Consider the following 14698-nt stretch of genomic DNA (forward strand, 5'->3'; position numbering starts at 1 on the left):
AACCCTATTTCTCAGCCTCCCTTGAAGCTAAGAATGGCCAGTAAGATGTAAGCAGAAGTCACTGTAGGGTGTTTCTGGGAAAGCTCCTTAAAGACAGCAGACTCAGCCGACAGGCCTGCCTTTTAATGGTTCCTGCTGTCTTCCTTCCTGGAATGTCTCATGATGGCTGAGCCCCATCAGCCTTTTGGTGACCTTGAGGCAAAATGTTAAAAGGCAGGGTTCCCAACCTTTGCTGCACACTGGAATCATGTAGGGACTTTTTTTAAATGCAGATGACTGGTTTCCATCCCCTAGACCTTCTGATTTAATAGGTATGATGTGCAACCTGGGCATTGGGATTATTTTTTTTTTTTTGAGATGGAATTTCACTCTTGTTGCTCAGGCTGGAGTGCAGCAGTGTGATCTCAGCTCACTAGAGCCTCGGCCTCCCTGATTCAAGCGATTCTCCTGCCTCAGCCTCCTAAGTAGCTGGGATTACAGGCGTCTGCCACCACGCCTGGCTAATTTTTTTATTTTTAGTAGAGACGGGGTTTCACCATTTTGCCCAAGCTGATCTCGAACACCTGACCTCGGGAGATCCACCCACCTCGGCCTCCCAAAGTGTTGGGATTACAGGTGTGAGCCACTGCGCCTAGCCAGCATCAGGACTTTTTAAACCTTCCGGGTTATTCTAACATGCAGCCAAATTTGAGAACCACCACTGTAAGGAGAGCAGAGCACGAAGATGAAAGGAGCCTTGAAAACCTACCTGGAGACTTGAGAAAGTCAACATCATTTGTTTAAGCTTCTCTGGTCAGGTCTTACTTTCTAGCAAACAGGCTGGGGGTCCTTATGCTGCTCCCTTGGGCCAACCCATGTGCCACAGCACAGGCTGGAGAACAAAAACTTGCCAGGGAATGCCTTCAGAAACCTCACACTTGCAGAAGTGGACAGGCACTGGACTTTGCACTGGGCAGTCCTGAGTTCGAACCCTGACTCCACCACCGGCTAACTATAGGGCCCTGGGCAAGTCACTCAATGTGAACCTCAGCTCCTCCATCTGGAAAATGGGGGCATTAGAAAAGGCTGTGTGTTCACCAGCTCAGCTGTGAGCTCCTTAGGGACAGATGTCATTTCACCTCTGCAGCCAAGACCCACCATCCTTCCAGACACTTAGTGGGTACTCATTAAATATTTGCTGGTTTTGATCAGGCATGGTGGCTCACAACTGTAATCCCAGCACTTTGAGAGGCCAAGGTGGAAGGATCACTTGAGCCCAGAGTTTGAGACCAGCCTGGGCAACATAGTGAGATCTCCATCTCTACTAAAAATTTAAAAACAAAAAAAAAAGTTAGCCGGGCATGGTGGCGCATGCCTGTAGTCCCAGCTACTCATGAGGCTGAGGTGGGAGGACTGCCTGAGCCCAGGAGATTGAGACTGCAGTGAGCTATGATCACGCCACTGTACTCCAGCCTGCAAGACAGAGCGAGACCCTGTCTCAAACAAAATCAATTTTGCTGGTTTTACATTGAATTGCTACTTTGTTCTCCAGCTCTGAAATATTCACTTTCTTTGTGTTTTTTTGTAATAGAGACAGAGTCTCACTATGTTGCCCAGGCTGGTCTGGAACTCTTGGGCTCAAGTGATCCTCCCATCTCAGCCTCCCAATGTGCTGGGATTACAAGTGTGAGCCACAGCACCTGGCCTCACTTTATTCTTAACCAAACAGGAAGGGGAATAAAGAAAAGGGCCACATTTCAAAAAGATACCATAATTTACCTATTAAAAATCAAAGAAAACTGTGTTTCTGAAGGAGACTCCTTCAATCTCTCTAGGTTTGAGACTGGAAGTCCCTTGGTTAGAAGCTAGAAGAGGGGCCAGTCTCCTGGGCTCTTGCCCTGGACCCTCCAGTTAGCACCATTAAAGTAGAAAGTCTCCCTGCTCACAGTTTAGAAAATAATCAGTGGATTTTGTTTTTTTCCTAAAACTCCAGGGTTCAGATGAACTTGGTTGAAACTAAGCTTGGGCAGTAACCTAGAAAACCAGGAAATGCCCTCAGAAAGTCCAAGGGAAGAAGACATCTGTTTTGGCCTGGCTTTTTCAGACACACTGTCTACACCAGCTGTGCCCAGTCATCATCTAAACAGCTCTTACAACCACAGATGCCTTGATGCCACCTGCAGAGTTTCTGATTCAGGAGGCCTGGGGTGGGGCCGGGCATCTGTTGTTGAAAAAGCTCTCCAGGTGATTCTGACACGTGCCAGGGCTGAGAACCACTTCTCTACGCAGCTTCCAATCCTCTAGATAACTAACGTATCTCAGCTGAGTTTCTGGGACTGCAAAGGAACCAAGAGGAGCCTGGATGGAATCTTCAAAAGCCAACCAAGCAGTGCCCTCGAGCCTGCTGAAGCCACCACTCAGCCACCAAGGTCACCCACCCCTGCAGCTCCAGCCTTTCACAGGCAAAAGGCTGGGCTTGGGGAAGGGGAGCTGCTATTCCAACCTCCCTGGCCTGCCACATTTCTCAAAAGCACAGCCTATACCTCCTGTTGCCACATGCCACCCACACCCGGAGCTCCCTGCCATCTGCCTGCCACCCTCTCTGCGCTCGTGAAACAGAGTCCCCATAGTTCACCTTCGAGTTTACAAAGTGCTATCACTCCTGGGCTTCTCTGTAATCCCAAAAGGTAAGCGTGCCTGAACCAGGCTTCACATGGGGAAACTGAGGCTCAGAGTGGCGAGGCCATTGGGCAAGGACCCTCAGAGGCAGCAGGCTGCCCACCTGGCCCTCCAACCCGAGTCCAGTCTTCTTACTTGAAGCTCTCATTATGCACAGTGCAATCCCCGGTCTAGCAGCATCGGCACCACCAGATTCACGCAGAATCTCAGCCCAGCCCCAGCCCCGCTGAATCAGAATCTGCATTTCCATAAGATCCCAGGCGAGACTTGTGCACGGGAAAGTTTGAGGAGCCCCACTCTGTGCTGCAGCTGCCCCGAGCTCCCCAGTCCCCCGGTGGCCCTTTCTCATTCCGCCTCCTCCTCTCACAGACTCTGTCACAGGCTTTCAGGTCCACGTCCCCTCTCAGGCCTCCTCCTGCCCCCTAAACGTTGGTGCTCCCCAGGGCTCTAGCCTCAGCCCAACACCTTCTCTCTACTCTCTAATCCCTGGCGATTTTATTCCACCTCATGGTTTCAACCCACGTCCTTCTGCAGACATAAATCCAGATGTGCAAATCTACCTCTCCCGAGCTCAGTGCTCATTGTCCACCCGATTTGTCAATATCCCCCCCAGACATCCTAGTGCCAGAATCCCATGAAGTTCAAAACTTCACTCACATTGTCACTAAAACTATTTACTAAGGCCTTGCTACGTGCCAGGCACTGTGCTCAGAGCTTCCTAAGCACCGTCTCATCACAAGCCCACGCAGTGAGTACGATGATCTCCATCTGACAAGCGGAGAAGCCACGGCTTAGGAAGCAGATGTAACTTCTTGGGCTTTTACAGCTGGTGTGGGGCAGAGCTGGGATTCAGACCCCGGTTTCTTATGCAGAAGTCGAGGCTCTTAACTACTTCAATTCCCCAAACCTGTCTGACTTCCAGCGGCTTTTTTTCAACCTGTTTTCACTGTGTGCCAAGTCACCCAGCTCCAAACCTCAGAGCCATGTGCAGCTCCTATTCCTTGCCTGAACTCTTTCCAATACACTTTCAGTGCTTAATGATGGTACGATCTTCTGTGTTGCCTTTTGCAGCAGCCTCTAACTGGTTTCCTTCCTCTACCCTCAAACCCCTACCATCTATTCTCTACATGACAGCCAGAGAGGTTCTATTAAAAAGGTGTCAGTTCATGTCCCTTCTCTGCTCAAAACCCTGCCATGGTCCCCGGTCTCATGCAGAACAAAATCCAGAGTCCTTTCATAGCCTTCAAGGCTCCAGACGATTGGACCTACTAACTCTCTGGCCCCACCTTCTACACCACTCTCCCTGGCTCACGCTGCTCCAGCCACACTGGACTCCTCACTGTCGCTCCAACAGGCCAGGCAGGTTCCTACTCCAGGGCCTTTGCAGCCGCTATTCCTCTGCCTGGAACACACCTCCTGCAGGTGCCCACAAAGCTCCCTAGGACTCCCCTGGACAACTGCAAAGCCTCCTGACAGTCTCTCCAGCACGGCCTCCTCCCACACACAGTGGCATAGCTACCTGGCCCATAATACGGCTTGCATCAACCCAGCTCCCTGTTCGACATCCTCCTTACAGCTTTGCAATGAGCAGTTCTGGGTTCAAGTCCAGGTCTGCCACTCAGACAAGGGACTGATAAATGACTTTCTCAAGGAGTTGTGATGAGACTGAAGATAATGCATACTCATGACCGCAGGCTGGACAGTCAACGTTAGCAAGGTTTAATATTATTCCTGGCTGGGCACAGTGGCTCACGTCTGTAATCCCAGCACTTTGGGAGGCCAAGGCGAGCAGATCACAAGGTCAGGAGATCGAGACCATCCTGGCTAACACAGTGAAACCCCGTCTCTACTAAAAATACAAAAATTAGCTGGGCGTGGTGGAGTGTGCCTGTAGTCCTAGTTACTCGGGAGGCTGAGGCAGGAGAATTGCTTGAACCCGGGAGGCAGAGGTTGCGGTGAGCCAAGATTGTGCCACTGCACTGCAGCCTTGGCAACTGAGACTCCACCTCCCCCCCCAAAAAAAATTCCTTTACTGTTCCAGCCCTAACGGCCCCAATTCCCTTTCAGCTTATGCTCCAGCCCAGCTGAACAGCTCACGAACTCCTCACACACTCGGGTTCCTTAGCTTCCAGGCCTTTGCCACAATGTGCCCCCCACCTGGAATGCCCCTCTCAATCTTTACTTCTATTTGTCAAGGCCAGTTCAAATGCTCCCTTTTCCACAAGGCCTTAGAAGCAATTACTTCACCCTTCAAATTCTCACAACCTTTTATCTGCCCTTGCTACATGACATTTATCAAAATCTTCCCCCATGTTAAATGTGATTCCCCTTCTCCTTCCATCTTATTCATCTCAGTAGCCCTGCCAATGCCCAGAGCTGGGTCTTGCTCAAGGTAGAGGCTCAGTAAACATTTAATGAATGATGAGTGAAAGGAACACCACACTGCTTTCCTTCCCTGCAAATCAGAAGATCCAGTGGGACTGAGTCTTAGGGCTACTTCTTACCAGCTGTGCAATGTTATCAGGTCACTAAAACTCTTGGAACCTCAGTTTTCTCATCTGTTCAATGGAGACAATAGTACCCCCTGTGCTGACCTCTCAGAACGTCATTGAAGCAAAGGCTGCAGAGGCATGAAAATGCCTGGTTAGTCATGTGGCACTTACATACTTATCAGGGATTGTAGTTCTGACCAACAATCCTCCCTAAAAGATTCGTTCCCCTCACACAAAAGGGTGCCTGAAAAAACCACGACCAAATGAATGGTCGGTTATCGAGTGAGGTTTACTTTCTTCTTTATACTTTTATGTATTCCTTGATTGTTTTGCAAAGAGCACATGTTACTCATAGTAGTTACTCATAGTGTTATTCATAGACTTGAGGAAAAATGAGATTTCATTGTTGAAAAACAAAAATATTCATTCCTTTGAGCTAAGCCTTGCTCTTGCCTCCTGTATCAGCATTTAAATACCAGAGAAGCCCTTCGGTACATAATACCTTCTAGCAGCAGATGTATGCTTGCAAAGCAGGGTCTTCTGACCACGGGGAGAAGATGCAGAAGAGGGGCCAAGCGCCAGGTTTATACAGAGGCATTTCTGCAAGGGCACAAGCACCCCCATTCCCCCTGCCACAGCCTTACCAGAGCAAGAGCCCACTAGGCTAAGCTGAGCCCCAGCATCCAGGTGGGGCCTAGGGAAAACCTGATTCATCTGAGATTATAGCAAGTGTGGCTTCGGCCACGGGCAGGTGCCTAGGGACACCAGGGTGGGTACTTGGGAGCTGGAGGGAGGCTTGGAGTTCCAGAAGGCCCTAAGGAACCCTTTTCAGCCCCAGGTTGAGGAATGAGCATAACTCATCCCTCAGATAGGGTGAGGCCCACGGGAGCCCAGGAAAGGCAAGAATTAATGTGGCGGCCAAGCCCTCCCCCTGCTGGCCAAATCTGGAACGGCAGCAGCTGCCGCACAGGGCAGGGCCCCTAGGCAGTTACACACACACCCGATACCTGGGACCGTGTCAGGCTCAGGCGTCCAGAGGCGGGAGGTGAGGCAGGGCTCTTCCAGGACTAGGAGGCCCAAGACTCCATCTCCTAGGTCCTCTGTCTTCACCGGGTGGGTCATCTCCTAGCCGACCTTCCATGAGCCCAGCCATGAGATGAAAGTAGGGAGAGGGGGGCAGGAGGGAGTGGCAGGCACGTGGGGGCAGTGGCATTTGGGGTGGGGGTGTCTTCCACATTCCTGCCTCTGTCTCACTCCTCCCAGGCCCTCTTCCATGCCTCCTGGGCAGCTGGGAGAAGCTGGGGCTGCTACCACTGCCTGGATTTCCACTCCCGCCCCCAGGTATTGATTTCCTGAATCATTCATTTGCCGGGCCTTGGCGGCTGTGATTAGCTCCCTCCATTCTCCCTACAGATTCCACCCCCTTCCCCCCAAACCTGTCCCTCCATGTTCCAGCAAAGCAGAGCTAATATACCAGGCTCTAAATGAGGCTTTGCCACCTTGGCCCCAGCAGCTCACAGCCAGGCCTAGCTAAGTAGCTCTCAGCTCTCCCCTGCCCACCCCCTCAAGGATGCTTTCCTGCTAACAAAATCCCCTCTAACCGACCTGCTTCCCTGACCTAGAGCCCCTGCTCATCCATGAAGCACATTCCCATTCTGTAATGTCGGACGGGACACCATGACGATCTTGACCCTAAGGCGGGGGCTCTCCAGCCTGACACCAAGGGTCTGGGGAGCCCTCAGGCTGGCTAAAGGGCCAAAATCAACTTGGGGTGGGGAGGTAACACCAGCAAAGCAAACAAAGCAGCTTGGATTTGTGGACACAAGGTGCTCTCCCTCGCTTGTGCAATTTCTGTAAGTGAAAAGAAAGAAAAAACAGAAACACGGAGCTTCTTGAGGACATTAAGAGAACCCCAAGCCTCTGTTAGCCCCAGGAAACCAAAGTTTCAAGGCATGGGGTAGGAACTCTAGAGAAAAACCTCAAGTGCCCACACCCAGATCAACACCCAGGAGATGACACTGGGACATTCACTTCCTGAAATTCCTTCTCCGTGCTCCCCAGAGGAGGGGAAAAAACCTGACTTGGTGATAATTCTGTAAGCTATGTTGCTCTTGTCAAATTATTCAACATCTGTCTTCATGTTCCTACAAAAATTAGCATAGGATAGTAGTTTCTGATGACACCTTTGGTGAAATATTTTGACTTCCACCAGTAAGTTGCAAACAACTTGTCTTAAGGATAATGTCAATTCCCATTTCTGCATATTAAATAATTCAGGGGTTTGTTGTGTTTTTGTAAGCGAGAGGAATCCCACTGACCTGTGGTCCGACTGCTATGAGAGGAGAAGCCAGGACGGAAGGCGGGGTATTCCCTGACGCTATCCGCAGGCAAGATATTCCTCTTCCATCACTTGGCTACTGCCTCTGCCCCAGAACTAGGCCACTGGGGCCAGCCCAGCCCCCTGGCTTGCCAGAAAGCAGATTACAGGATCCACTCCAGAGGACAACAAACTGGGCCAGGAGATTGGGAGGCGAGGAGGGAGGGAGAACCGGCTCCAAATGGACCATCTGGTCCAGCACTTGGTTGTTTTAGCATCTGTGCCCCAAAGAACAAAGCCACCTGGCCAAACTGACAGTGCTGCCTCCCCAGCCCTGCTGCAGACCATGGATCCTAGGGCAGGTGGTGGACCTCAGTGGGAAGCAGGACATAGGGTTCTAGGCACCTACCTCCTACCAGCCTCAGCAGAGACACACAGCCTAGGCCGAATGCCGTCAGGTTCACTCTCCACCGCCTGCTCGTCTTCCTCCGCTCTGTTCAGCCCCTCCCTTATCCACACAGGCCTGGGGGCAGAGGGGCAGGGGCAGGGGATCCCTCCCCAGGATATACATTTTTCTCCTATGTCTTGAATTAGACCTGCTGCCTCCCTCCCCAGTGCCAGGGCAATACTAGGCTTCTAGCCTCTTCTCTCTTCTAGGGCTGCAGGCTAGGACTCTGTGACTCGCCCTAAGGAGAGACCCTTACACAATGCCCCACTGCCCTGCTGGAAACCAAGTCCTAGAGAGACTTCTCATGGAGAAAGAATTTCCAACCTGCCCCCAACTATGGCCCTTTCTTCATTCAGCAAATACCTGCCGAGCTCCTGCTGTTGTGCCGAGGACCATGCTGGATGCAATACCAGGCTGGAGTGGCCATCCCTGGTCCCTACATGCCGCCTTCACTCTCATGCTGTTTCTTCTGCTTTGCGGGTACAGAAAGACTGCTGGGGAGGGGGGCAGAAGAACTAGTCCCAGATCTTTGACCTACTTCTTAAGCCAGTCCTGGTCCTACAGAGATTCTCCCTTCTGCTGTATCTGGCCAAAGATTCTAGCATCACAAGGAACTCAGCGACCTCCCGTCATCCTCCTCCTCCTCCTAAATCTTCTGCCTTCATCCACCTCAATAAAGACTTTTTACCCAGCAATTCCCCGGAAGCCCCAACACTGCCTGAAGCCAAGCTCTCAAAGGAAAAGTGGCATGGCACCCAAGGGCCCGGGGTCGGCCCCAGCACACCCAGACCACTTTGGCTCTGAGTGAGAGCAACTGGGACCTAGGCACAGGCGGGAGGGGAGAAAACACAGAAAGAAAAGGATATAGATAAGCCTATGGCTGAATCCTGGCCCTAGAGTACTCTGAAATGAGGGTCCACGGAGACCGCTGCCCCTGACTCCAAACCCCACTCTCATTGCTGGGTTTACTAGACTAGGAACAGAGGAACCTCCTGAAGATGAGCCCCAAGCAGCTTAGAGAAGGTTAGAGAAGCTGGAGGGGATGGAGGACAGGGAAGACCAGGAGTGGGTCTTGCCAAATGCACCCAACGGCACAGGGAAGGAGGGTAGAGTAGAGGATAGCAGCATGCAGGAAGGGCTCTCCATCACCCTCCCCAGCCCCGGGGCTGTGGTGAGAAGGCAAAGACCTCAGGAGCACCTCTCTTAGGCACCTTGACCTGGGGAGAAAGAAGAAAGAGAAACCCCAGTCCACTGGCATCTTCATCTGCCCTGGAGAGGCCAAGGCCTCCAGTACCTGCCCTGTGGCCTCCTCCCCCCAAACCCAGACTCTCCCAGTCCCTTCTGCATTCTTTCCTGCCTTTCCTGGCCTCTGTGAGGGGCCAGGCAGTAAGAGACACAGAAACTAATTAAGAAGCAGAGTTTGGCCAGATGCCTGGGCAAGTCTTACCAGAGAATTAAGCCCAAGCCAGCTAGCTGGGTAGGGCCAGGAGCATGTCACCTCTCGAACACCCTTCAGGACACCGCTTCCTCTTGCCAGGCAGAGGCAGATGGGCCAGCACCCTCCAGGGTGCTTTAGCCTCAGCACCTGAGGCTGGCAACCAGTAGTCAGTGCCTATGCCACCCCACAAAGAACAGGTCAGACTCCCCCGGATCTAAAAGAGGAATCATTAGTCCCTCCGACCAACAGAAAAGGAAAGAGAGAATCCTGCCCGCCCCAGCCACACATCACTAAAAAGGGACCTGGACAAACCATCCTGCAGTCAAGAGAAAGCAAAGTAAGGGCCCCTGGGCCCCTGGGCCCCTGAGAATGACTTTCTGTGCTGTGGGGTTAAGGCACTGCGGGAGGCTGAGCCCAGGTGACTGAATGGATGATGCCTGCCCCGGGCCTTCCCTGGGAAAACCCACAGGATGGAAGGGGGAAGGGGTAACCAGAGTCTCCCTTGGTAACCAGAGCGAGGCGTGCGGACGCAGGAGCAAGGCTGCGTGGCAGGAGGCAGAGTTTGGACACGTATCCCGGTGGGTGCGTGCCGTGTTTGCGTTTTCTGGGGATGGTGGCTGAATGTGTCTGTGTGTGCGCGCAGGAAGAAGGAAGGTGGGGTTGGGGTTTGTATCTAGGAACCGGGGACAGCAAGAACTGGTTCACGGAAGGTCCGAAAAGGGATGCCGGGGTCGTAGGCGCCGGAGCCAGGGGATGCCGGCATCCCGATCAGGCTGTCAAGCCGTGAGTAGAAGAAGCGAAGCCGCAGCAACAGCGGGGAAGGCGAGCCCGCCGCCCGGCCGCGGTGCTGACAGCCGGCTCGCCCGCAAGCCGCGCGGCAACTCCGGCTCACGCATCGCTTGGCTTCCACTCCGGAGGCCGAGCCAGGACGAGGTTTCGGTGCAAGTCGCTGCACCAGTCCTGGGCTGGGTCTGTCCGGGTCTCCCGAGCCGACCGGGTGCTCTCAAGGGTTCCTAATCATTCCCATCTCTAGCAGGGTGTGGGAAAGTGGGTACCTCCCCCTGACATCCCGGCTTCACACCAGACCCTACGACCCGCCCCCGTGTTCCGAAGCAGCCAGCTCGGTCTCCTCGCGCCCTGGAGAGGGCGGGGACCCGGGCATCCACTCCCGAGTCCGAGCCGAGGTCTCCACCAAACCCCGGCAGCGCGCACTTTGCGCCTCTTGCAAAGTTTCCGCGCGGGGTTCAGCCAAGGTGGAGCGGGACGCGGGCTCTTACCGTAGACTCCTTGTCCCCGGCAGTGGAAGGGGATCAGCGCCAGAAGTAGAAGGCAGGTCACCTCCATCTTCACGGCCGGTGCTTCATCCCCGCGAGGCGGCGCAGCCCGAGCGGCGGTGGGGGGCGCATTCGCCGGGGCCCCGCGACGCCCCTATGTCCTCCCCTTTCCCTGAGAGGTGACAGAGAGCGGCGACGAAGACCAGGAGACTGAAGAGGCGGAGGTGGCGGCGACCCGGGTTTCTCCTCTGGCGGGGCCGCTGCCCGCGTGGGGAAGCAGGGGACGCCGGCCCAGCCCCGGGTGCCTCGGCGCGCCCGGCACAGCAACCAGCGCTCCCACCCGAGGAGCCCGACCGCCGAGCCGCCCCGGATCCCCAGGGCTGTCCGCGCGGGACGCTGGGCGTCGGGGACCTCTCGGCGGCGGCGCTTGGATCCAACAGGCCACGGACGACTGACAAACTTGTCGTTTCCCCGCCCTGGGGCCGCCCCTCAGCGGAGCGGAGTCGGGGAGGCCGGGGCTCCGCTCGAGTTAATCAATCTGCTGTTTCTTCCAGTCCTGCGGCAGCGGCCGTGGGCTCAGCCGCCCGACTCCAGGGGGCCCGGGCTGAAAGCACTCGCGGCGGCGAAGGAGCCCCGGGCCCGGCCCTCCTGATCCGGGGAGTAGCGCGGGCTGGGTTTGGCCGAGGGACGAGCGCCGCGGGTCCCGGGGTCCCCAGGTCCGTGAAGTTAGCCGAGCCGCCGATAAACCCGGGGGAGGAATAGCAGCCCGGCGCCCCGCAGGAATCTGGAGGGCAATTCCAGGCAAGAGGGGCCCCAGAAAACGGGGAAAGGAAGAAAGTTTGAGTCTTTTGAAAAATATTCGCGCTCTCGCCCAGGCCGGGGCTGCGGCGCGGGCGCCGCTCGCCGCCTCCGCTCGCCGCGCTCCGCTCCCGCCGTCTGGCCGCGGCCGTGGCGCTCCCGGGCTCCGAGCTCTCGGGAGAGCGGGGCTGCGCCGCGCCCCAAGTTGGTCGTCCCCGCCCCCGCCCGGCGGCCTTGGCCTGCGGGGGCCCAGAGCGGGCGGGGCCGGGCCGGGCTCCGGGGCGCGGCGGCCGCTCGGCTCCGGGCCGCGGGAGCGCTCCGCTCGCTCAGCAACTTGGGCTTTGCTGTGCTGCTTTTTCGCCCCTCCGAGCTTTTCATTCCGTGCTCCTCCCGCCTCCCGCCTCCCTCCCTCCCTCCCTCCCTTCCTCCTCCCTCCTCCTCGCGTCTCCTCGTTCGGTCTCTCGCTCTCCCACCCGTTGTCGCTCGCTCTCCTGTTTGATTCCCCTCCAGTTAAAAAAAGGAGCCAATTAAAGGCAGCCCAGCTCGCCTGGCCCAGCCTCTGTCCAATTTCCTCGCCTCCCCCAGGACCAATTAGAGAAAACAAAACAGGGCTGGGGGAAGCTGACTGCCTGCCTTTCTCTCTCTCTCTCTCTCTCTCTCTCTCTCTCTCTCTCTCTCTCTCTCTCCTCTCTCTCTCTCCTCTCTCTCTCTCCCTCTCCTCTCCTCTCTTTCCCTTTCTCCTCTCCCTCTCTCTCTCCCTCCTTCCCTTCCCTTCTCTCTCTTCCTCTCTCCGCCCCCTAACATTCCCCCCCAACCCCGCCCAGCAGGAAAATGTCAGAAAGCAGAAATGGATCCATCTATCCCGAGGACAGTGGCGGAGAGACCTGGGTTTCGGCGCGGGCTCTGCAGCCGCGCGCTCGCACACTCGCTGTTCGCCAGCCTTGCACACCCGGACTAGCTGGCCGAGCCGGGTGCACCGTTGCCAGCAGCCCGCGGGGCAAACACGGCCGCTCGCTTCGGGGACCCAAGCCCGCAGGGCACTGCACACTTCGTAAATGTTCTGCACTCTGGGGAGGCGGGACTGAAGCGGGGGTCCTAGGGAAAGGCCGGGCGCCTGCGGTCCCTGGGGTCCTGCAGCCTTGCGAGCCGGGCCGCGGCTGTGGATCTGCAAGGCTGTCTGCCCGGCTCGGGAGGCCCCCGCCCCTTTCCAGGCGTCTGGCGCTGGGGCCTGGCCGGAGCAGCTGGCGGAGAGGTCGCGCTGGGAGCTCCTGCCCTTGCCGCGGCCCACAGGTTGCCAACAGGTTTGCTCGCACGACCCCTCCGCCAGAGCTTCCCTAAGTCACCCCACATTTTCCTCGGCTAGCCACTCTCCCCATCTTGCCTCCCCTCGGGACCTCAGGCGGCCCCAAGCGCCCCGGGGGCACACCTCCTTCCGGCTGCCGAGCCCGGGCCCCACTCCAGCCGCGGGAGTCCGGCACTCGGGTCTCGGCCGCCTCGAAGGGGCCCTCGCGGAGCGGGAATGCGGAGAACGCTCCTCCCAAACGCCCGCGGGGAGGGGCGTAGGCTGGCAAGCGAGGCTGGTGGCCTCCCCCGCGCCTCCGATCCCGCCCCGCGCCCAACCCGGGTCCTGCTAATCTCACCTGCTCCACCTGTCGCCGTTATTTATCTCAGCGTGTGCGCAAGAATTGTTTTAGGTCGGCCCGTGGGAGCGCAGACAATCGCAGCAGCTAACAAGCGGGGAGACTACAAACCCCCCTCCCTTCGCCCCCGGGAACTGCTCAATATCTTGATGGTGGTTCCACGGCTCTATGCATTTGTCAAAACTCAAAGATCTCCACACTCCAAAAAGGTTAATTTGTCTGCATATAAATTGAAACATAAATTTAAAAAAAATAATAATAATGAACCGCCCCTTCCCCAGGCCCATTTCCTGCTGGATCTCTCCTCGCCTGACTCTCCAGGGCTTACCCCACCGGAGCGCGCGCTCCTGACTGCCGGAAGGGGAGTGGGAGGTGTTGGGAAGTGCCTGGTGGCATGGGGGGGTTCCATCTTCCTTTCTCAGCCCCCTTTCTGTCCATCTCAGGAAGCCTAAGAACATCCGAAGATTCCTATTCTCTAGCCCACCTCCACTCGTTTGCGCCTCCCTCGTGCCCTCTTCCCTCTTTTCTCTCCTTTCTACCCCGTGGGTCCAAGGCTGATAGGAGGTCCAGACTCAGTGCGGTGCACCCAGCAGATGCCAGCTGCAAACATGTTCAGTGAATTCACGGATGATGCCCATCGTGGCCATATATCACAGACCGGGGATACCCTCAGGGTAGCCATCCTTTCACTCCCCAGCCCCCGACTGTTACCTCAAAGGCAAAAAATTCATTTTCTGTCCCACAGAGATACACAGCCACCATGCCTCTTCCCACCTCCCCCATCCAGTCAGAAAAGGAAGTGGTGCCAACTGAGGGAGTGATGAGGGGTAGCTTCTTCTATTGTCATCCTCTTCCCATTATTAGAGCATTCCTGGAAGTCCCTACCCCTTCCAGGAAGCTCTCAGGGAGTGATCACAGTGACTGTGGCTCTTCCTGGCTTTGCCCATTCTGAGCTGAATGTGTACTTCTCCATACCGTGGGAAACTGCCCTCTGATTTTCCAATTAGCTGTTCCAACACCAAACAGCAGTCAATTGCTCCTCTTTGGCTTTGGGGTGAGTTACTGGGGACAGAGAACTGCACTGACTCAGCTGACATTCTCTTGACTTTGCCCTCTCTAAACTCACACACTAGCCTGGAGGAGAAAGAAGGTTCATGATGGCGGGGTGGTGGGAACAGAGGACCAAATTAGCCAGGCTGGGATTGAACATTTGCTGTAGCTAATCCACTTGTGAATACTCTGCAGCTAATTGTATGCAGTGTAAATACCTTGACAGCCTGTTTGTGTGTGCCTGTAAATTCAGCCGTCTCCTCCCCCAAGTGTGCCCTGCCTGCTGCCTCAACACAGCCCAGCGTCTGACAATCGGAGGCAACCTCAGAGAAGGGAAAGAGCCCTAGACATCAGTCCTGCGTCCCAGTCCTAACCTCTCTAGGCCTCAGTTTCCCCAGATGTAAACTAGGTAAGACCCCTCTCTTCCTAGAGAGAAGTGAAGTAATAAGAACAACAGCTGACATCAAGTGCCAGGCACTGTATTAACTATTTAATCCTCATAACCACTATGTAAGACAGGGCTGTTATTCTCATGGAATGACATAGGAAGATGTAGTGACTCACTCAGCTGCTAAGGGGCCAA

At 55.5% G+C, this 14698-nt stretch overlaps 1 protein-coding gene across 1 annotated transcript in view; it reads right to left on the reverse strand.

Moving 5' to 3' along the window:
• The window catches only part of MDGA1 (MAM domain containing glycosylphosphatidylinositol anchor 1), a 64843-nt gene extending 52953 nt beyond the window's left edge, over positions 1–11890 (reverse strand). Inside the window, exon 1 of the mRNA XM_030796220.1 lies at positions 10631–11890. Coding sequence (XP_030652080.1) covers positions 10631–10697 — 67 coding nt within the window. The 5' untranslated portion in view covers positions 10698–11890. The remainder of the gene's footprint in view (positions 1–10630) is intronic.
• Between the last annotated feature and the right edge of the window lie 2808 nt (positions 11891–14698).

The sequence above is a fragment of the Nomascus leucogenys genome, chromosome 17 (assembly GCF_006542625.1).
Source record: "Nomascus leucogenys isolate Asia chromosome 17, Asia_NLE_v1, whole genome shotgun sequence".
Taxonomy (NCBI): domain Eukaryota; kingdom Metazoa; phylum Chordata; class Mammalia; order Primates; family Hylobatidae; genus Nomascus; species Nomascus leucogenys.